Source organism: Cololabis saira, chromosome 13, assembly GCF_033807715.1.
Source record: "Cololabis saira isolate AMF1-May2022 chromosome 13, fColSai1.1, whole genome shotgun sequence".
NCBI lineage: Eukaryota > Metazoa > Chordata > Actinopteri > Beloniformes > Belonidae > Cololabis > Cololabis saira.
The window spans coordinates 27,502,125-27,524,209 of NC_084599.1; the positions used below are offsets into that span (position 1 = coordinate 27,502,125).

General features: G+C 40.3%; 1 protein-coding gene across 7 annotated transcripts in view; it reads right to left on the bottom strand.

Annotated features, from left to right (window-relative positions):
• ptprsa (protein tyrosine phosphatase receptor type Sa) overlaps nucleotides 1–22,085 on the bottom strand; it is a 228,068-nt gene that overhangs the window by 15,903 nt on the left and 190,080 nt on the right. For 4 of the 7 annotated variants that reach the window (XM_061738512.1, XM_061738513.1, XM_061738511.1 and 1 more), the window contains 8 exons: nucleotides 21,661–21,776; nucleotides 15,189–15,236; nucleotides 11,479–11,576; nucleotides 8,869–8,992; nucleotides 5,474–5,649; nucleotides 4,080–4,199; nucleotides 2,227–2,381; nucleotides 1,285–1,570 (listed from right to left, as the gene is read on the bottom strand). In XM_061738512.1, the coding sequence (XP_061594496.1) occupies nucleotides 1,285–1,570; nucleotides 2,227–2,381; nucleotides 4,080–4,199; nucleotides 5,474–5,649; nucleotides 8,869–8,992; nucleotides 11,479–11,576; nucleotides 15,189–15,236; nucleotides 21,661–21,776 (1,123 nt within the window). The remainder of the gene's footprint in view (nucleotides 1–1,284; nucleotides 1,571–2,226; nucleotides 2,382–4,079; nucleotides 4,200–5,473; nucleotides 5,650–8,868; nucleotides 8,993–11,478; nucleotides 11,577–15,188; nucleotides 15,237–21,660; nucleotides 21,777–22,085) is intronic. The other 3 variants (XM_061738516.1, XM_061738514.1, XM_061738517.1) reach the window with 1 other exon arrangement.

Below are 22,085 nucleotides of genomic sequence, written 5' to 3' on the forward strand. Positions count from 1 at the left end.
TTATCCCCGTTACAAATAGCGATAGAGATCCCATCACTGTTGCAGGTTTTTAAAGAAGCAACAACACGTTATTGTACTGTGGCAGGGGGTGGGGCTGATGATCGCCCATGGAAAGATAAAGGATTAATTGAGAGTGAGAGCGAATACAATTCAAGGTCAGCAGATAAAGACTGCAGCACCCAGCAGCCGTGAGTTGAGTTTATGAGATCATTTTTCAGATCTTAAACAAATATCTATACACACATTCTGTCTTGCTGTGTATGGCGACCGTCTGCTTTGTCTTCCTGTATCAGCGCATGCATCCTTTCTTTCTATAGCCCGAACTCAAATAAACACTTATTTGTCTTCTGCTTTTACAATTAAATCCCGTTGCTTCATGTAAGCGTCACAGTCTATTTCTTTAAAAAAATACCATTAATAAAAGCTCAAGAGCAAAACACATGATTTGTACCAAGGTGATTCTGTTATTTGAGGATCAAGGAAGTTAATGAGACTTACTTTTTGTACAACTGGAATCTTATTACCTGGATGGCGTCCATAAGCTGACAAAAAGCTGCAGTGTTAAAAAGTGAGCTTTGATTTTTATTCTGATTGAAAGATGTTAAAACCTTGGAGAGAAATGTCTTTATTAACTGCTGAACTGTTGTACTCGGTCTGTATCAGCCACCCAGGGCTTCATCGCTCCAACCTTCCTTTGTTTGACTCTAAATGACATTTCCATGAGGAAAATGTGTAAAGATTTGCTGAATGCTGCATCTTCCCTTTCCTGAAATCCAATCCTCCTGGTTCCCCTAACTGGATGACAGTTAGTGCTTCTTGTCATATCTTTTTCGATCTCCTGTTTTACTCTCACTGTGGCTTCTCAGTAACAAGGCTGGTGCTTAAGAGCAATTATGAGTTCTGCTCAAAGTCAAAATCGGAAAGTCTAATGATTGGAACTGACGATTAAGCTCAGACGAAGGCGAAATACAGATAAAGTGCAAAAAACATAAAAAAAGGGAGAGAAATTGGATTTGCCGCAAAAAAAAGAAAATAAAGTCTTCTGGGAAGATAAATCCGGTGGCTATAGAGCTCATTTGAAAGGCTTTCATGTGACATAAAAATACAGCTGTGCTGCTCGCATGATTCAGTCAGGATAAAGGAGAAAAACGTAATAGTTGTTCATAAATTGATCGAGTGTGCCTACATGCCTGTTCGCATTTGACGTGGCCGCCGATCAGATGGTTTCAGAAATAAACTCAAGACAGTTTATCATTATAAAAGGTAATGATTCACTTCCTGTACCTTGAATTCTAGCTCCATGCCGGTGACGTGCTCGCCGCTCTCCACCTGGGCCAGCTTCTGGATGTAGGAGTACAGGCTCCGGGCGGCCACCTCCGTGTTCCCACATGCGACCGCCTCGAGCAGCGCATCGTGGATGAAGCTGTACTGGTCTTCCGTCTGCACCATGTAGTTCCTCTGCGCGCGCATCAGTGTCACATGGCCATAGATGTCCACCGTTTTCTCATGCTTGATGCGCTCCAGCATCGCATCGATGACTATAAAGCAACCTGTCCGGCCAACACCAGCACTAAAATAGGAAGGAGAAGCATTCAAACAGACATTACACTCTCCATTTTTCCTTCTTTGGTAGTTAAATATTCTAACTTTGTTGTGACAACAGATATTTTCTTCATGCAAAAGATCTCCTAATATTGAAACTGAGTACAGTATATGCAGCAATTCCAGTAATATCTGTTTTAGTGTGACAGTTATAGAGTAATAGAGAAAGAGGAAGAAGAGGAAGAGGATGGTGACAGAGACTGGGCATGATAACCTGTCAAATTTCAGTATTATTGTGTAGTGCTTTGGACTCATTGAAGTTTTATCTTGACAAAAAGGAAGGTTTCAATATGAATGAATAAGCCTTTTGAGAAATATGGCTTATAATAAAAAGGAAGAGCAAGGGAGCAAAAAGGGAGAGGTAGGAAAGATGGGGATGGATTACTGTGAAGCATCTGACAGTATGAGAAAAAAGAAAAAGGGTTTGAGAATGAACACACATAAAAAAGATGCTATATAGAGAAGAATGATTACACCAATGTAAAGAAATAGACAGAGGAACTATGCTTATAAAAATTATGATACTGAGTTAAAAACCAGAAGCCAAGTAGATATAACTTCAAAAGATCCCTTATAAAAAAAAAGGTTCCAACCAATGTCCAACAGCATAAAATGACTAACGACCTGCAGTGAGCAATAATGGGTCCGGCATCAGGTGGGTTGCAGGTCTTCACCCTGCGCAGGAAGGCCAGGAAGGGCGTCGGGTACTCCGGCACACCGTGGTCGGGCCACGCTGTGAACTGGAACTGACGGACCTCCCGCTTCTCACTCGAGCCGTTCTGGATCAAAATAAGTCGAATGAAGCGGTCAAGTTTGAGAGAAACTGACTAATGTCAGGAAAAAGAAAAACAAGAATAATATTCAGGTGGGTCTGTTTCTAGCTTCTATTTCTATCCAGTTTCACCATCCTATGGACTCATCTGACTGAGCAGTATTTCAGGCTTGCACTTTCAGGCTTGATGCATCAGGATGGAAATGCATCAGGATTTATTTCATATCACAGTTTACATCAAGCATATTGTTTTTCTTCTACCATGGGGAAGTTCATGTAGCCTCTAATAGTTTATGAGGGCGCCATATCAACTTAACACAGCAGATATGAGGCAGCTTCATATTCAAGCAGCAAATACTCTTATACAGTACATTACACATCTCTGTCTCTCTTTTGTGTTAAGAAAATAACATCCCTCTCAACAGGAGAGACTGTTTGCAGTGCTACTGCCTTTCTGATAGAGGGAAAAGTTTCCTTGCTGAATAAATGAATAAAATCAGTGTGGTAATTAAAAGCAAACTGACCTAGTTATTTTTGTTTTTTATTTATTTTTTTGGCAGGCGGGCACGAATGTGAGGCTGCAGCAACGTGACTAGTCCCTGGCTGCGGGTCTTTCTCTAAAATTCTTCTTTGTTTTAAGGATTTAGTTAGCAGACATCGCCGCAGGACACAAATGCATACATGCAGCGATTAGGTATCCAAGCTCAGGCGGCTGCTTCCTAAACGCATATACGTCTGCTCGCCTGTCTACTAGCTGCCTTTACGACCTTTGACATGGATATATCATCGAAATCGGTAACAGCGCAATAGAAATTCACAACTATGGTTAAATATATGGAAGATGGAGAGGATGTAAAGAGAAGGAACTGCTCTGGTGGGTATGGTGCGTGGGTGCTAATGTCACAAAGTCTAACGTACACTCTGCCTGTAGAAGCAGCGTCGCCATGCTATCATGATGTACATGTGCATATATAAGGGACGGGGGCCAGCGTCGTTGTGCATGAGATAGTTTTTTCCTTCCTTTGCTTCTACTGTACATCTCCCCTGTGTTTCTGCGTCCCTCTAAGTGCATTCCCATTTGTGGGTACGCAGCTGTGTGTGGCATCAGATTTCAGTCATCTACGAGCGAGCGTGTGTAAGAGCTTCATACAGAGAACGTGGAGGCGCAATGTATCCGCCAGTGTGTTCTTCACCCTTTGAATTTGTGCGTGTGTGTGTGTGTGTGTGCAGACGTAGAAACATGAGAGCGGTCTGCCAATTACGTGTATTGAGTTTCTCTTCTCCTCACTTTACCTAAGTGCTCCAATTTGGCAGATGCAGATAAACAGATGAACCATTGAGGAGAGACAGAGCTGAACAAGGTAAATGGGGAAATTAGAAGGACAATGGAGACTAAAGGTTGCTCTCATGTTTACGGTCATGCTGAATAGAAATACAGGCCAGGATTAAAGCTGTTATTTTTGTCGCTGGTGCAAACTTTGCGAGGTGTAAACTTCAGATCTGAGTCTATTCAATATTCAGAAAATCAACCATATTTATTCCCCGTTATCCAAGACGATGGCAGAAATACCTTCTATGCATGAATATGTGTGAACACTGTGCTTTAGACCGTTAGTAGCCGGCTTCAATACGATCTGGATGCGATCTGGATGCGCAAGTACTGTTCATGTGTACATGCAAGTAAAAAAAGAGAACTTGTCCTAACCTTGTGCAAGGAGAAAGTGCGGACGCAGAAGGTGGCCAGTTCTATGGTGTCCAGCAGGGTCACCTGGGTCATGCCGTAGGTTTCTGTGCCACGACTGGGCCAGTACTGGTCACACTTAATCTGGGATAGAGGAGAAGAGACAAATAACAGACAGATATTAACGGCAAAATCACAATCTATTAATAATAAAATAACTAAACAAATCTCCCCACTCCAGATCAATATCATGCACAATAATAGAGAAGTGCACGGAAATCTAAATCGGCGCTAATAGTGCACGGGCATCATGAAACACCAGGAGGCGTTGACAGAAACACCAGAGTTTCTTGTGAGAAGCACCGCCGCCCACGTGGAGCAGACTGTCACAGCGACGTCCCCCACAGCTGAATTCCACCAGCGGCCACGCCAATCCCGCCTGGTTTTCCGTCAATCCTAAAGCGAATCCCGCCCATTTAGCAGATTAAACCTCTGACTCGGGGCAAAAAGAAGTCACTGCACGTAATCGCCGTCATCATTTCAGATCCCGGGATCCTACCTTAAGCTTAGTTAGTGTACGATGGGCGTTAGAACAAACCCCGGACAGATTTCCTTTCATCAGTGTGATCAGCTCTAGTGCCTTCCTGTCCACTGTGAGTGCATGTGAAAGCACAACCTGCCCCCCCCCCCCCCCCCCCCCCCCCCCCCCCCCCACCACCTAATAGAGACCCATTCCGTCCAGAGTGCGATGAGATGTGACAGCCAGTGAGGCTGGACGTGCCGCTCTGCAGCTTTCTCTCCCATTTCCTGCTCCAGCTGACACTCAAGTCCCACCGCCCGCTAACCCTGATCACGTTTGACAGGAGCGGAATGCGCATGTCGGCACGGAGGATAGGTAAACAATTGAAGAGGGGAACGAGGGAGGGAGAACGAGTGGAGACACATGGGGGGACTGAGCCTGATGTTGACACAGGTTCGAACTGACGGGATGAAGCATCGCAGTTGGCTCTTTGACACTTGCTTCACGCCTCCACAGAGCGGGATATGATCACAGAAGCAGCGATGGAACAAGTGCTCATGTCCCTTCAGTACGGTAAAAATACTTCATTACAAAATGAAGTCTGCAACAGAATATCCTTTTTAAAACAGACAACCGCACGATCTCTGTTCGTTCTGAATTATTATAGTTTTTAATCCCTATGGATAAAATTTATGAACAGAATTTCAATCTGATTGATATATTTGATTTTAACAACTTTGTATATAACCATAGATTTTTACTCTTTATAGGCAAGTCAATAAAATACAGGGTGATGGGAGATTTTTTTGCCACTGTCACCTCTGTGTGGCAGATTGTGGTTTATATAAAAGCAAAAAGGTCTGTGCAGGTTTAACAAGGATGGGATGGGCAGACTTACCCGTGACTTCTCTTCCAGCCTGGTCATCATGACCACAGTGGCTGCTCTCTGCTCCCACACCATCCTCCAAAAGTCCCCAAACGTCTCGGGTAATGGGCCCTGGGTGGCGATGTAGGCGTTTTGCTTCCTGTAGCCATCGATGTAGTTTGCATTGATGTAGTCGCTCCCCGTTATGCCTACATGCACACAGCAGTACACAAGACAAGGAAATCAGAAGTATGGACTTGGTGCTTCTGGAAACTTTTCAACCCTTACTCCACTACTCTGGTTCATTTTCCAGCTTCTAACACATTTTGCTTTGCTCCTAATTAGCGCTTTTTTCTGTTCCAAACCTCCATAATTCCACAGGTTGCAGTTTTTTTTTAAAGAATATGTGTAAAAGATTCCACGGTATCTAAAGGAAAATAAATATATATAACAGTATCTAAAGGCAAATATATATATATATATATATATATATATATATTTATATATTTTAGGGGTGTAACGATACACTAATCTCACGATACGGTACGATACACGATATTGAGATCACGATAACGATACGATACAATATTATAGCAGTATTTTTTTAACAACCTTGCATGAGGAACATATGACTGGAATAAATGGTATTTTATTTGAAAGACACAAAATACAAAACAATGTTGTGCATTTGCCCTATTGTTACAGTTTGTAATGCTTTATAACTGTTTAAGTTTTAAAGAGAAAGCCAGGCCAACCATTTTCCACAAACTGAACTAAAAGTAAAGGTCAGGTTTGCATTAAGAATCTTCAGTTTCATACAAGTACAAATATTTTGCCACAAACTGAATAGTTTCTACAATAGTTTTGTATGATTTGACTTTTTTCTTTTTTCGGATGCGCGTTACTAGTCAACACAATAGATTAATATTAATATTCCAATATCGCGATACACTTTGTCACCTCCACGACACGTATTGTGACGTTTTTGCATCACTAAATTTTGTGGCACTATATATTGTTACACCCCTAATATATATATATATATATATATATATATATATATATATATATATATATATATATATATATATATATATATATATATATATATATATATATATATATATATATATATAATATAATCAGTAAAAGTTGCAGTTAGCTAGATACAGTACCATCCCTACAAGTATTTTTCTATCTCAATGGTGTAAAATGAAGGAACTGCCTTTTTTTTTTTGCCTCAGTATGATTTTCTTTGTATCCCTGTGATTCAAGGTTTAATTTTACTCTATTATTTAGTCATTCTTCACCACAGAAACATAGAGAGGCGGAAATTTATGCTATTGTAACCTTTTTAATCAAAAAGAATTTGGTAAGTCTGGTGATCTGGAAACGGTACGATGGAAATCGTGATGCTGCTGGCGCGATGCAGACCAAAGCCTCAGAGGCCAAGCCAGAAAACCTTTCCATCTGTCTGAGAATCCTGTCACTTTGACAGAAGGATCTTTACTTAATCAGTAAACCAAACAAAAAAAAAACAACAAAAAAACAATTAAGCAGGTTCATTTTTGAGACTAAGAGAGGAGGAGTATCAAGACATTCAATGAGTGAATGCACATACAGGGGGTGCGTTAAAATAAGAAAAGAATGGAAGCACATCAGAAAAAAAAGAAAGAAAAATATCATTAAAACGGATACCACGTCGCACAATTTGACTGCCGTGGCTTTAGTCATAGCTAAGTGAACAGAGAATGGTGGTGTGCATGAATTGTTCTAATGCTGCAACTAATAGCAAAATCACTCCAGTGTAAAATAGAAATTTCAGACCTGATTAATTTATGTATTTATGGACGAGGCATTTGTTTCCCTAGGATAATTTTGCTACGCGTGTTGCGGCACTGTCAAATTGGCCTGACTTCTGCCACATGTCGAAACCTCGACCGAGCAGTTAGCTCACACAATAGAAAGTACTCTGGGATACAGAGTTGGCATTACTGTGAAGTGTTGAGAGCTCTTCTGGTGATGCAAAGCCAGAATAGTGTCAGCGGTGAAGGGTGAGTACCTCTGACAATGTCCCTTAAGATTTAGGAATCAGAGGAAGAGATTTTCTGGCTCTCGGAGTGTAAGTACTCAGTGTCTATGGGCAGTTAGAGGGAAGTCAAGAGCAAAGGGTCGATCTGATCAGACAAATGGGATGTTGTTTAAGTCCCGGGTCCCTTTGAGTGTGAGATGTCAGCGCTGGGCACAACGATGAGTTGAAACAAGTCCTCGACTCACCCTCCCAAGTAATTCAGTTGCATAAACCAGCTAACTGCTAGAAAGCAAGTTGAGCTAAAACATTGACTTTGGTTCTATACATTTATTTTCCATGTTTGTGTATATTATTTATGGGTACAAATGTCAGTGACAGCCCACATATATACATATATATATGTATATGTATGGTATATATATATATATATATATATATATATATATATATATATATATATATATGTATGGTATATATATATATATATATATATATATATATATATATATATATATATATATATATAAGGGCTGGGCGATATATCGAGATTTTAATAAATATCGATATATTTTCAAACGCGATATGGTACGAGACAATATCGTTTATATCGATTTACATTTTTTTTTTTTTTTTTAATTTAATTTTATTTATTTATTTTTTTATTTTGATATAGCTTATTTTGTGACAAATTGACTTGAATGTTTTATTTGAGATTTGCACAAATGTTTTGTTATTTGCACAACTATCAACCTCAGTGGAAAGGTCTGCCTGTTACTGTCACTGTATTAATTGTACAGTGTATTTTAATTTAATTGTTATGCAGGAAAGGGATATTTGTTTTATTTTATTCAAGAAGCATTTTTATTCTATATATGCAGGCAGTTTATTTTTATTTCATTTGTTTTATACATTTTGATATTGTGCAGATCTCTGTTAATAAAGTTACCTGAGTGACATTTGGCACGAGGCTTTGTATTAAAACTGACTGTTTTTTTAAGGTTTTGCCTCAGAAAAAAAATGAAGCAAACAGAAATTCTATGCTATAATGCTTTGGGGGAAACCCCAATTATGTCACAGAAAAAATATCGAGATACTGTATATATCGAGTATCGCCATTCAGCTAGAAAATATCGAGATATGACTTTTGGTCCATATCGCCCAGCCCTAATATATATATATATATATATATATATATATATATATATATATATATATATATATATATATATATATATATGATCATATTTCCAATTTTATTCATGGGTTCCATAATTCAATTCCAGTCTAATCTAGTCCAGTGTACATACGTACCAACACAGAACAAGGATTTCCTAAGTAATCCACAGTGTGATTAGCCGGTCGGAGGTGGGGTGGTGGGGGGTCGGGGGGCACTAACCTTCGATGGGGGCCAGGATGACACGGGAGTGGTCGTAGGCAATGACGTTGGCGTAACGATTTTTGGGCTTGTTCACCTCCAGGTTGGAGTGCTCCCAGGTGAACTGCTGGCCTGGATCAATAGACTGGTGGGAGGCAGAGACAGGTACAACATGCACATAGAAGAAAAAAAAAGACAAAACAAAACAGAAAAAAGCAATCAGAGGAGTCATGAGAACAGCCGAGCTATAGCAATATAACCTTAATATCGGAAAAAGGCGCTTTGAAAAGGCGACCTCACTTCAAGAAAAAGATGCTATGTTGGAAATCTGCTTGATGAAAGGCAGCGGCTGCTAATGGAGCAGGTGCACGGTGACAAATAACAATATTGATCAAGGCAGCAGCTCTTTGCCCTTGATATAGAAGCTGGAAAAAAATCCTTACACTTTTTTTTTTTTCTGTTTCAAACTTGCTCCCAATTTGTGCGGCATTTGCCGCTCAGTCGGCGCAGAGGTCAAAGGGTGAACTATATCTGGACGAGGGGCTGGAAATAATCGGTGTGGCTGAACTCACACTGGAAACCTGATCTAACATGCAGTCTGCATGTAATCGTTAATGACTTATTCCCCCTGTTCATTCTCTCTGTCCCTGTCCTCATTTCCTGATCACAATCTCTCCATTTTCAAAGACATCCACTCTTTCTTTTATCAATTCTTTTTTTCATCTTTTCACCAGCTTCTCTGATGTTTATGCCCCGATCGAGTTTAGCAGTCCTCCACCTACTCTCCTCTTTTATTTTTTCTTGATTTCTAAATTATCTTAAGGCTATCTGTGTGTGTGTAATTTTTTTTTTGTGCATGTTCAGACTAGGGGCGTTCCTCGAAACAGCTACGTGTATTTCTATTCATTAAACTCACATAAAGGAAACACTTATGGCAAAGATCCGGTGCTAACTTTGAATGTATAAATAAAACCGCCCACAACCGTCTAGATTCTTGTAAAAATAAATTTCTCCTTTTGATCAGGGCGGAGCTGGAGAGAGAATGAACGATAGCCTCAGAAGATGGAGCCTGTGTGGTGAATTCTGTATCCTCAGTGTCATCAGGTAAAAGTGTGGTTGCCTTTTCATTTCTGTTTGTGCATTAGATTATCTCCTGCTCATCTCCACCCCCCTGCCGCGATGCCCTGTTCTCTCTCCTCTCGCTGAGATCTCATCATTAACCGAGCCTCTCCACCTCATCCCTCCCTTCTCCTCCCTTTCCCCCTCCGTCTCTCCCTCTCTCACATCTCACTTGGCTAAAAACCAATCAGTCAAAGCCCCGTAGAGCTGCGCTTGGCAAACCGGGGCGCCGGGATGAGCATCCATTCATCAAGAAAATAACAAAATTAAAAATACACTTCTCTATTTAATTTGGTCATTTATTTTTCCTGGAGGGACGTGTGTGTGTGTGTGTGTGTGTGTGAGAGAGAGAGAGAGAAAGAAGGTGCAGGCCAGAGAGAGAGAGAGAGAGAGAGAGAGAGAGACAGAGAGAGTGGTTTAAGATTCTCTCAAAGCCAAGCATTTAGAAGTTGCAGCGTCAACTTTGGCATTACATCTCTCGTCTCTCTCTTGCCCACCGGATGGAACAAGCTTGCCCATTTGCTATCGAGTCCGGATGTGGATTTATGAATAATAGATACCCAAGAAATACTGGATTGCTATGAGAAATCATTATCCACCAACATCCACCAGCGGGCATGATAATGGCAATCTATGCTGGTGTACCCGCTTCCTACCGCCGGCTGGTGTGCAGCGAGGCGACAGGCTCTGTGATTTAGGGATGGCGAGTAGGGGATATTGCTTGTATGCAAACGAGAGCTGATTCAGCTCTCCTGATTTCTAATCAACTCTGGTGTCATTTATAACCGCTGCGGTCTCAGAGCTCAGACAGCTCAGTTACCCACACTACACACACACACACACACAGGCTCTCTCACACACATAAAGCCTGGCTGCCCGTGTGGAGCTCTGCGAAACCAAATAGAATATATCTTCATTGGAGAAGAAAGAAAATCTTTATTCTAACTTCATTGGAGTGTGTGAATAATTTCAACCCACTTATTTATCCTCTTATTGAGTCAGTCATCACATTTTTTTCAGTACATTTTTCAGAAAGTTAAGCCTTTTGAATCCGTTGTTTTTCTGGTTACCTGAGTATTTTTTTCATTTTCCTCAGCTGAATACTGCAAGCCAACACATTTTGGGATAGAAAAAGGGATATTTGAGTTCGTATCTCAACTGTGGTCTGTTTTATAGGACTGGATGTATTACAGCGGAATGATTCTTCTATTTAGCCAAGAACGTGAGGAAAACTGTATTTGGCAGCTCAGGACTCGCAACAGCCCACAGGGGGGAATGTTACACGATTGAACTCGACAGTTGTCTTATTTTACAACATTGAAGCTGCAAATATATGTGAGGAAATATGAATAGTTGGTGTTTTCCTAATTGCCCATGTACGACCAAATGCAGCACAGTCAAACAAACGGGCGTGAAAGGAAGTGGCGTTTCCATTCGTGGTCATTTTAAACTGAAAACACAAATCAGACAGAAATGAGTGATATTGCAACTTTGAGCCTTGGATCTACTCACCTCATATTCCTGGGAAAGCTTCAGGTTGTCGTTGGCCTTGAGAACTTCTGTGTGTTCAGCCAGCTCGGAGATTGGGATCGGAGGATGATTCATCATTCCTGTTTGCCAAAGGAACAGACACAGGAATTCCACGCAGGAGAGGGAAGGAAACATGGTTACCACAACAGCAGAGGGAATGTGGGCTCAAAATCACACACTTTAACTGGTGCGACTTTCTAGCTCACGCAACAAAGAAAGTTGGGTATTAGTGACAAGGAAGCTGGAGCAGTATTTGAAAACGTCTCTCTCTCGCACACACACACACATACACGCACGCAAAAACATGTAAAACCAGTGATGCTATATTTAATTGGACCAGGCCAGAGCTCAAAAACAGCTAAGTCAGTCAAGCAGGGCTGATTGACGATTTTTCAAATCAGGTAGAGGCCACAAAGGGTGCAGATTGCATTAATTTCTTCAATAATGAAGATGCCGAGCGACGAATGGTTGAATAGAAAATAAACATTGTTGAATGCACCACCAATTATGGCTTAAACAATCAGAGGAATCAACAGTTTAATAGCTCGGAGAAAACAACTGGAAGTGATCAAAGACAAGCAAGATCGAAGTTACTTTGATAAAAATATTTTGTATATATATTTTTACCTCTCATTGCAAACAACTGTTGCTTTAAGACGGGCTCCAATACTGGATCACTAATATACTAAAATATAATAAATTAACAAATGAATATCATAATGTAACTTTCTTACAAGATTACATAAGATACCGATGGGTTGATATTTAAAGATGAACATTAAGTCATCAACATTAAAATATTTCCAATTTGCACATATTTCTATAGCAGCAATATTAACATTTTACTAAATAACCTTGTTTAATTATTTTATTAATCTATTACAAACTGTTTCACCATGATGGACACAAAGCCCAGAAGTCTCACTATTAATATGGTGCAGTACTAAATTCCGGTGTTCAGATTTCATCTTTTCATTGGTACCTCTATAGAAAGCCGTGTCTTTTCGACTCGAGCCCTGACCTGGGGGCTGATGGGAGGGTTGGGGGAGAGGAAACGGGGGTTCAGGAGTGTGAGTGATGTTGATCGACACAGTGGCCTGCTCCATTTCAGCCAGTAAGTGCAAAGCAAGCATCTGTAGCTCCCCTCAAACCAGTGAGCACGAGTGCCAAGACAAACCTTTACCTTTCACTATCTCAAATAAACCTTTCGCAGTTACGTTTCATACATGAAATTCTCCTAAATCCTTCTACCATTTACTGGAAGCAATACTCTGAAAAAAAAAACAACCCACACTTTTCATTTGAGATGGAAAATTCTTTTCCCTTTTTTCTCATTTTGGGCTCGCTCCACTATCCACTGAATACGGTGTTGCTCCTGCCATAATATTATCAGCACTGCTGTGCACTCCAGTCACTAATCCTTTTATGAGCATAATGCTGAGGCCATGTAATAGAATATGGAACAGCCGTGGGATTGTGGCTCTGACCCTGCATGCAGCCCCGCAATGCTTTACACTTTTATATTTTTAGCAAGAAGTCCCTTTTATTGCAGAGGGTTGATGTCAAGAGTCAACAAATCATTTCACGTCCCTTAACAAAAAAAAAAAAAAAAGAAGCAACCCGGACTTAATTGGGCGAGGAAATCTAGATGAACACATTAAGCATCTTTAATTTGTCTTTGCAGAGAGTGCTTAAAATCCCTCCAATGTCATAGGGGTCATCCATGTTTGGGTTTCTTTTGCTGCATTTAAGAGGAGCTCAACTCTGTGTTGTGTCAGTCGTCATCAGTTAGTTTACTTTACACTGACGGAACAACGCTGCACTGAAGTATTACGAAGTATATATGCCACAAATGGTGCCTCAACATCCTCTGGACATGGATGTACCATATTAGCAGGCTACTTGAGTAGAACCCAACCACACGAATCCAAGCCCTGAATTATTGAAATGATGAACACAAATCCTTGCCCTGAATAAACGATTAATTTACATGTTGAACTGTTTTTGATTACTAATCTTCCTGCATTCCTACAACCCATGCTGCATTGCAAAATCCTATACGGTGGTGAGGAAATGTATATGTCTACATTTAAGTTTAAACATGATTTTTGATGGGAATACTTCACCAGAATAATTTATGTTGTAATTTGTCGTTGTGAATTTAATTTGGTTGTGACTTTCTAACACACAAATTAGAAAGTGAAAAGGTACGAAGAACTGTGTGTGCAATAAGTAAGTGCATATGCAAACACGGCGCCCTTATTTCTCCTTGAGAGAAGAAGAGCGGGATGTTTGACGGAGATCAAAGCATGGTTTTTGTGGAGTTAGTGGAAGCGTGGTTGTGTAGTTTACTCTCCCTGAGCTGTTGTGTGTTTCGGCAGATGTGCATGAGTTGCACATTTCAACTCAGTACGTGTTTGTTGCCCATAATACTGTCTGCATGTATAAATGTCTGCTGTAGTTAGAGACACATCAGACCAAAACTTTTGCATACACAGATGTCAGCAGGATGGGCCGTTGTTGGGAGGAAACTTTAAACTTTGCTACAATGCTTTTGGAAATGCATATATTCTTTAAACTATAGGAGGCTTGACATACTTTGGTAAATCAATGTCATGCAGTCTACTTTCTCTGAAATTAACAAACTGCTTTGCTGTATAAGAAAAATATATAGCTGATTTGTCTCATTTCATTTATACACCAAAGAGACACAATGTTAACCCAAAGACAAAGAAAAGCTTTGTTTCCAGACTGGACCGAGCAGAATCAACCGAGGATAACTTGTTATTATTCTCCTCCCCAAATCTAAAGCTTTCAGGCTTCCCTTTAACATGTTTTTCGTTTTTCCCTTCTCGCAGACTCTGCAATCATCGGCATGATCAGTGAACGTAGAAATACAGACTCACGTTTAATTACACATTTCCAATCTCCAAATCTGCAGCTGATGCGTCAAAAAAAATAAAACGATTCCCTTTGATAAGCCAAGCCAGTTGCTCCAAAAGCCTATTTATGTTGTTGCATATTTCCATATAAAAGGGAGGAAGTCTGTCTGTGGGTAAGAAAAGAAAATCAAGAGGGGAGAAAAAGGGAGGAAAAAGGAAAACCAGAAAGTCAGCTTTTCTCTTGGATGATTCTTCTGCAGGAGGAGGGGGAATCAAATGTCAAGCCCTTGTTTGGCACTGTTTTAATTAATTCTGCTCGTTATCTCAGCGCACAGAAAAGACCCTGTTGGTTGAGAGTAGAAATGGAGCATCGGCGGTGAAAGAGGAGGAGGGAACATAACAATAAGGAGGTGAGAGGGGGAAAAAAAAGAAAGAGAAATAACACAGATTGTGCTCTTGTGAAACACCTTTAAAGCATCTATGCATCATCAGAAGTGATTGTACAGATTATTTATGCATGGTGGATTAATGCACAGCCAACAGCCCAAGTGAACACTGTGACAGGCATCCAATTATTAAGGAAAAATAAATAAATAAAGTCCAGTATGCCAGGGAGAACCAATAATATTAGTGATTACGTTTCTCTGCATCGGGTGAAAAAAATGCAAGTTATGCATTTGCAAGCGGCGCTGAAAAAAATAAAATAAAATTCCAACACAGACACTCCCACACACACCTATTCACACTCACACACACACACATTTATTCTTTGACAAGCTGGTGCAAAATTCTTAAAGCATAGAAACTAACTTTCATAGTCAAAATCTGCTTCACTCTGAGGACTGCTTAGTCCAGAATCTGTAAAGAACAGCAAACATAGGAGAAAGTGGGTTCAAAACGCTGTAATGCAACAGAAAAGGCAATGAAACCTGAACAAAAGGTGTCAAATCATAAATGGTCATGAAATAAAGCACAGCAGCAATATTGAATTCCTTTGGTGATTACCCCTAGTTATCTCAGGGTGGCCTTAATTATGGTGTTCAAGCCAGGTCTGTCAGAGATGATAGTAATATTAATAATAATAATAATGATAAGTCAGAAAACCCTTCAACGGCTGACCAGACTTCAAAATCCAAACGCTAATACCACAGCGATAAGTAGCTTGGCTGGCAAAGGGTGTCCACCTCTGCTGCTCCAACGGACAACCCCCTTCTGCCAAGTCCTCAGATCAGGGATAAGAAAATTGATTTGCTATGTGTTGGCTTTTTGAAGGGTCCACTGAGAGGACAGAGAAAGGGGGAAAACCAGCTTACATTTGCCCGAGAAAACTATCAGTCGAAGGTTTCCTTTTCTGCGTCTAGTTGCTAAGACACTGGGAGTAAAAGAGGTGGAGAAAAGTGTCTGCATTCCTGGCTGACAGCTGTGGAGACACAGATGACGGGAGTCTGAGCTCCGAGGACTGAAGCCATAACTCCAAACCTTATCTCCCCAGGAGGAGAGGCTCTCTGGAGGCCACAGCCAGCTGATACTACGTCCTTGCTGACTCACGTCTGCCCAGCTGTTTAGGAACAAAGGTCAGCTGCATCTACGATAGCCGTACATGTAGTTGAGGAATGCAACCTATTAAAGGTCTATTAAATGGAGGCAAGGGCTGATAGGAAATCAGTTTAACGGTGTTGTTTTGCGATAAGAAATGATGTTGATTCCGTTCTGTTGAGGATCTGTTACTTTGCTGATCTGCTGAAGGGATAAGTGACACAGTCGGGCAATGGAGAAAAGATCTGAAGTGAAGAAAAGCCTTGGTTCCCCTGCAAACTTCTAGCCCGCTCTCAGATGCGGCAGAAACGCCGCTATGGAAATGTGCGAAGCGTTTGGTGAGTGTACATTTCCAAGACATCTTGAGAATTGAGACATTACGGCAGCAGCGTCAAGCTAGAGCAAAAGGATGAAAGTGCTGAACATCCCTCTCTACCTAATTGATTAGTGACAATGACTAATTAAGCCTAGCGGGTGGCACTCTGATCCCCTGTTTCCAAACGTCATTCATCCCAGCAGGGAGGGGGTACAGGCATGTCTGATTGTGTTTATGTTCAAGGGTGGTGTGTGTGTCTGTGTGAGCGTAATCCAACACAAGCGTGAGGAGGAGGCCACGGATGTTACAACCGTCGCTGCAATCAGGAGAAACACTTAGGTTGCTGACACACGTGAGTGACTAGCTGGTGTCTTGGGGAGTGTTTAATGGCATCTGTGAGGAAATGTTTGCTGTCCTAAATGTTTTGGGTATCTCCTCGCATCAACACACCTGATTCTAATGAATGGTCTTCATCAGCTTGTCATCAAGGTCTGCACAAGTCTGTTGATGACACATGTCATTTGTATCGGGGTTTGCTGAAGCAGGGAAACACCTAAAACCTGCAGGGTTAGGGTTAGCAGCCCTCGAGGACCAACTTTGGACACCTCTGAGGTAGGGCATGTTGCAAACAATGTTGTATTGGTAGGTAAAAAATGAAAAGCAGACATGGGCAGAATGAAAGCAAATTACTTGAAAGGTCAAACCTTGAGACTCAGCAAAATCCTTTCAATAAAGTTTAAAACATTATTAATAGAGATGTTTATGATTAAGAATATATGAAATTATTTAAAAAAAATCAAGTTTTGCAATGTACTATTTGGGGGGAAAAAAAAGCACTGTGAATTAGATGTAGTTACCAGTCCGTACCACTAGGTGGAGACGCTCCGTGTTTTGTTGACCAGAAAGACCCTGAGTGTTGGCAAACAAGGGTCATATGAAATTTTCGGAAATGTAAAACAAAAACAACTGCCTGTCATCCAAGCAATTAAAAAGTCCCCTGCCTGGCTCTGCTAACTGTGTCAGTCATGTAGAAGAAGCCTGCAGCAGGAAGTTGTCAAAATTCTCTGGCGGCGACCAGAGCCTCACACTAATGCTTAACTGATATTCTCAAGCATCAACACACAGTAAAAGCTGAGTGTACAGCACCAGAGCAGCCGAACACACCGCTACAGTTTCTCTATCCAATCAATACAATAATAATAATAATAATAATAATTATAATAATAATAATAATAATAATGGATTAGATTTATGTCACGTTTTTCAAGACACTCCAAGTGCTCACTTTGGGGCCAGTATCGCTTTAGTTTTTTTGCTGGATATAGAAGCCGAAAAACAACATTTCATTGCATAACAAATCTATGCTATTTTATTTAAATGTTTTTAATTAGAATTATTCATTGACTCCATTCATACTTGGTTATGGTAAGCTACATGTGTAGCTCTGGGGCAGACTGACGGAAACGTGGCAGTCGATCTGCACCGACGGCCTCTCCGACCACCAGCAGAACATCCACACAACATTCACACACCAGCGATGCCCTCACTGGAGGCAAGGAGGGTAAAGTGTCTTGCCCAGGGACAAAAAGACAGATTACTGGGGGAGCGGGATATATTCTTTTATAATAATAATAATAATATATATTATATTATTTTAATATTAAAAGGGATTGTGTCAGAGATGTTGGTAGTAGTCTAATGACATAGGTGGACAAATATATGTGGACAGCGCTCATCTGGAATCCATCTTACTTTTTCTTCATTCGCTGTGTTTGCAGGACAGCTTAGTTTTGTTTATCTCAATCTTCAGGTTGAGTATAATATGATTGTCCCATCCCATTTCCAAGAAGCAGTATTAGTCAGCAGAAGAGATGTAGTCTGAAATCCCGTGTTTACCCATAGTAAAAGCAGACTTAACCAGTTTTAAGCAACAATCCTGATCCTGATCATTTCTATTACAAGCATTTCGACCACATGGGGATGAGTAGGAATACAGACAAAGGGCAGAAATTTAAATAACCAAGAAAAAGTGACAAGGTTGAAGATATACAGATGATATCCACCGAGCTGTGCTGCATCGTTACTTTGACCCCATTTGTCAATTAAACCTGAGGCTCAGATGAAGATAATGACAAAACTAGACACTCTCTGGCCTGAGGAGTTTGGGGATGTCATTGTGAGCTTGTCACGTTACCTTCAGGGTTTACAGCTCAAATGCACAAACATGCACACATACACACTGTAAACACACACAAACACACACAAACTGCTCATTGGAAATCTAATCAAAAATAAATTTCGAGTTCCTCGGCAGGAGGGGTCACTGAGCACGCATAGCCGATGCGGCATATGTTCTCGGGATTGGAGAGGCACTGGATAACTGCGCTGGGAGTATGCTCATTTAAACAATGATCACTATTAGCTGATGGCGATGTTCACAAATGTTCACCGGCCCAGTTAATTGGGATAAAATGTCCATTCAAATCAAATTTCCAGGGTGCAGAGATAGCAACGGTACCCGTTCCTGTGGCCGAATGGCAATGCGGCAGAATGAGAATACTTGTCATGTATAAAGAGACGCCTTTACAAGCACTGGTGAACGCTGTGTAAAAAAAAGAGGACAAGGGATTGTAGCAGGAGCCTCTGTTATGTATGGGAAAGCAGGACACTTGGTGCCAAGGTGGAAAGCGTTGAAAACAAAACAAACAATCATTAAAATGGTAATTGTGTGAGTAAACAATTACTGAGAGCGCTACTTCAAAGATAAGGACAATGAAAGAAAAGAAAAGACCCACATTTATATGTTAAAGCAGGTTTGGCCTTCTCCTTTTGTCCAGGAATCTCTCCTCTCTGATGCATAGAAGTCCCTTTTGCTCAAAGAAACAAACTCGGGCATGCCCAGCCTCCCAGAAGAAGCCGAGGAGAAATGCTCTATTTTGAAATCTGAGCCTTTTGATGCTGGGGAGACTGGCTGTGAACGACAGATGGGTGGCTGAAAGAAAACTAAGGTGGCAGAAATCAAGGGGAGAGGGAGAAGAACAAGACTTGACAGAAATGAACAGAAACTAAGCCGGGTGAAGCTTTTTTATTTCTCTTCCCAGTCTCCGGAGAATATCCCCCTCTTCTCCAAGTTTTCTGGAGGAGGTTAGAGAAATGCCATTTGAGCAAGAGTACAAGTTTGTCATAATGCAGGTGTTTCTCTCGTGTCACATAAAACCCACCGGAAGAATCAGATTCTGAAACATCCACGCCGATCATCCACATTGCCTGCACATTTTGCATGTTTGCAAATCATAGCTGGTAATGCACAATGAGAAATGAACAATGGGGCTGTGCAAAACAAAAAAACTCAAAAAACAAAAAAAAACTGAACTTCTTTCAACTGTGGCTCAGATGAACCGCAACGAACTGTAGCTATTGTAGCCAAATCACAGGAGGCTTCTGAGCAGAAAGACAGACCGATGGGTCTGTCAGAAAAATGGGTCGGCATGAAGGAAAGAAGGAAGATGTCAGACGAGCTTTAGCCGCAGAAGCCTGAGAGAATGTGGACATGATGTAATGTGCTCTGTCGCTAACACCAGACTTTAGTTTGGATGAACATCAGAGGCAACGAAAGACAAAAGTGAGAGCATGTAAACCCGGGAGAGCAAAACAGGGTTTGTATCCAGTCCAGAAATAGACAACATCTCAGATGATTTGCTATCCGTCGATGGCACAATACGAACATAACAACAATTGTTACATGGAGACATAAATGGGGATAAATGTGGTTATGAACTCATGAAGTAAAAGTGTCCCAAAATTATTATATATGTTACAGTTAGGGCTGTTCGATTCATCGATTTTAAATCGTAATCGCGATTATGTAATTAGAACGATGTTAAAACGTGAAAATCGTAAAATCGTTTTTTTTATTTTTTATTTTATTTATTTTTTTTACCTTGTCTGCACACATATTAATGATTGATACCATATTAATGATTGATGGAAATACCTCTCAATACCTGCGACAAGTGCAGGTATTAATTAGAAAATGTCTTGTTTTATTTAATTGGAAATATAACTTACTGTATGTTTGCAAGTGCTGATTTGCTGATTTTTTTTTCAGAGATAAAACTTTATATTTTATTATATTTTTTAAAACTTTTTTTCAACTTATTTTACAGAGTTTTGCACTTTATTCATTCATTTTTGGTTTAATAAGAGCAAAGTTTGCACTTAAAGCCCAATGGGGCAAATGTTCAATAAAAAAACAGCATATTTGAAATCATTTCTTTGCCTTTTGTCAATTCACAAAATAATCGTAATCGTAATCGAAAATCGGATTTTGAGAGAAAAAAATCGAGATTTTATTTTTGGGCAAAATCGAACAGCCCTAGTTACAGTATATAGACAAATATGTTCCATTACTTTTCCAGTAAGGAACCCAAAACCTACAATAGTCACTCAAATAACTTAAAACTGACAAAGTAAAAATAAATAATCATTTATTATATATTGACTAAAGAAAGTTCTGTCAGCTTTCAAATTGTGGTTTAAAAGAATCATTTTAAAAACAAAGATTAAATTACATTAGTTGGTCGCCCTAAAAAAGACATATAATATATATAATAATAATTTGACTGTAGTGATGCACTAAACTTGAGTTTGTCAGTCAAACTGACGATTTAAAGGGTGCTGTTTGGTATCGTGGTGTTCACCACACTGAACGCCATCTACAGCTGACGTTAGCGTCCATGGCGCTGTCGGCAATCTCCCTGGATGTGGCCGTAATAGGAAAACTGATGACAAATGGATGGATTCTACGAAGGGTAACTAAAGAGCCCAGAACAACTTCCAAGGAGATTCAAGGTGAACACAAAGACCGTGTACAAGTGTCACAACGCACCATCTATCCCTGATGGTGTGGACAACCGAACAGTGTTGAAAGTAAATCATAAAATGCATATTGACAAGCCACAAAGCCAGAAGGCTTCGTTTCATCTGTCCTTTAGACAGATGAGACAAAACGGATTAGTGAAGGGCCTTTTGTGAAGGGCCCCTTCTATGAGCCCTGATCTAAATCCATAACGTCAATGGAAAAAGCTGAAACATTTGGTCTGGAGAAGAAACCCTTCAAACCTGAGACAGCTAGATGGGTTTGCTCCTGAGGAATGGACCAAAATACCTGTCTACAGGTGCAGACATGTCATGAAACATTACAGAAACAACTTGATTGCATGAAAATGTGCTGCAAACCCAAAAAGATGGAATGGATATGATGGTTTTTAAAAATAGCTTTACAAGATCCAAATATGGACAAGTTTTCAAGGCTTCTTCAGAACTTTGTCATGCGAGGTTAAGTGTCTGAAATACAATATTACTACATTCATAAAATCTTCTCAATAAAAATAAAACACCCACGATAAATATACAATAGTTGTCTTGTACCTGGAGTTTGGAAATTTATGCGTCTCATCTCCACGGGGTCTGTGGGGTGGTGGGGTGTAATGTCTGCATTATTTAGCAGACATTTCGCACGCGGTTCCGATTCTTTCCTCTTGCGGCTGGAGATTAAGACAAACACAGAGCAGAGAGTAGGGGAAGACGTACAACAAATAACAAAAGAAGAAGTTTTGTAAGCAAATCATCCAATGAAACATTTCCAGCTCTCATTAACCCGCTAAAACTAAACACTTCCCACAAACTGGCAGCTCAGCAAGTTAGGAAACACTGAGACCAAATCAAACCCCCCAAATGTGTGAATGTCGTCATAAGCAGGCTAAACAATCCTTCCTACTAATTATTTATGTTGACACAGGCTATCTTGACTTCCCCTGTGAAACACACTTTATCTAAAGATAACTACACCTTAC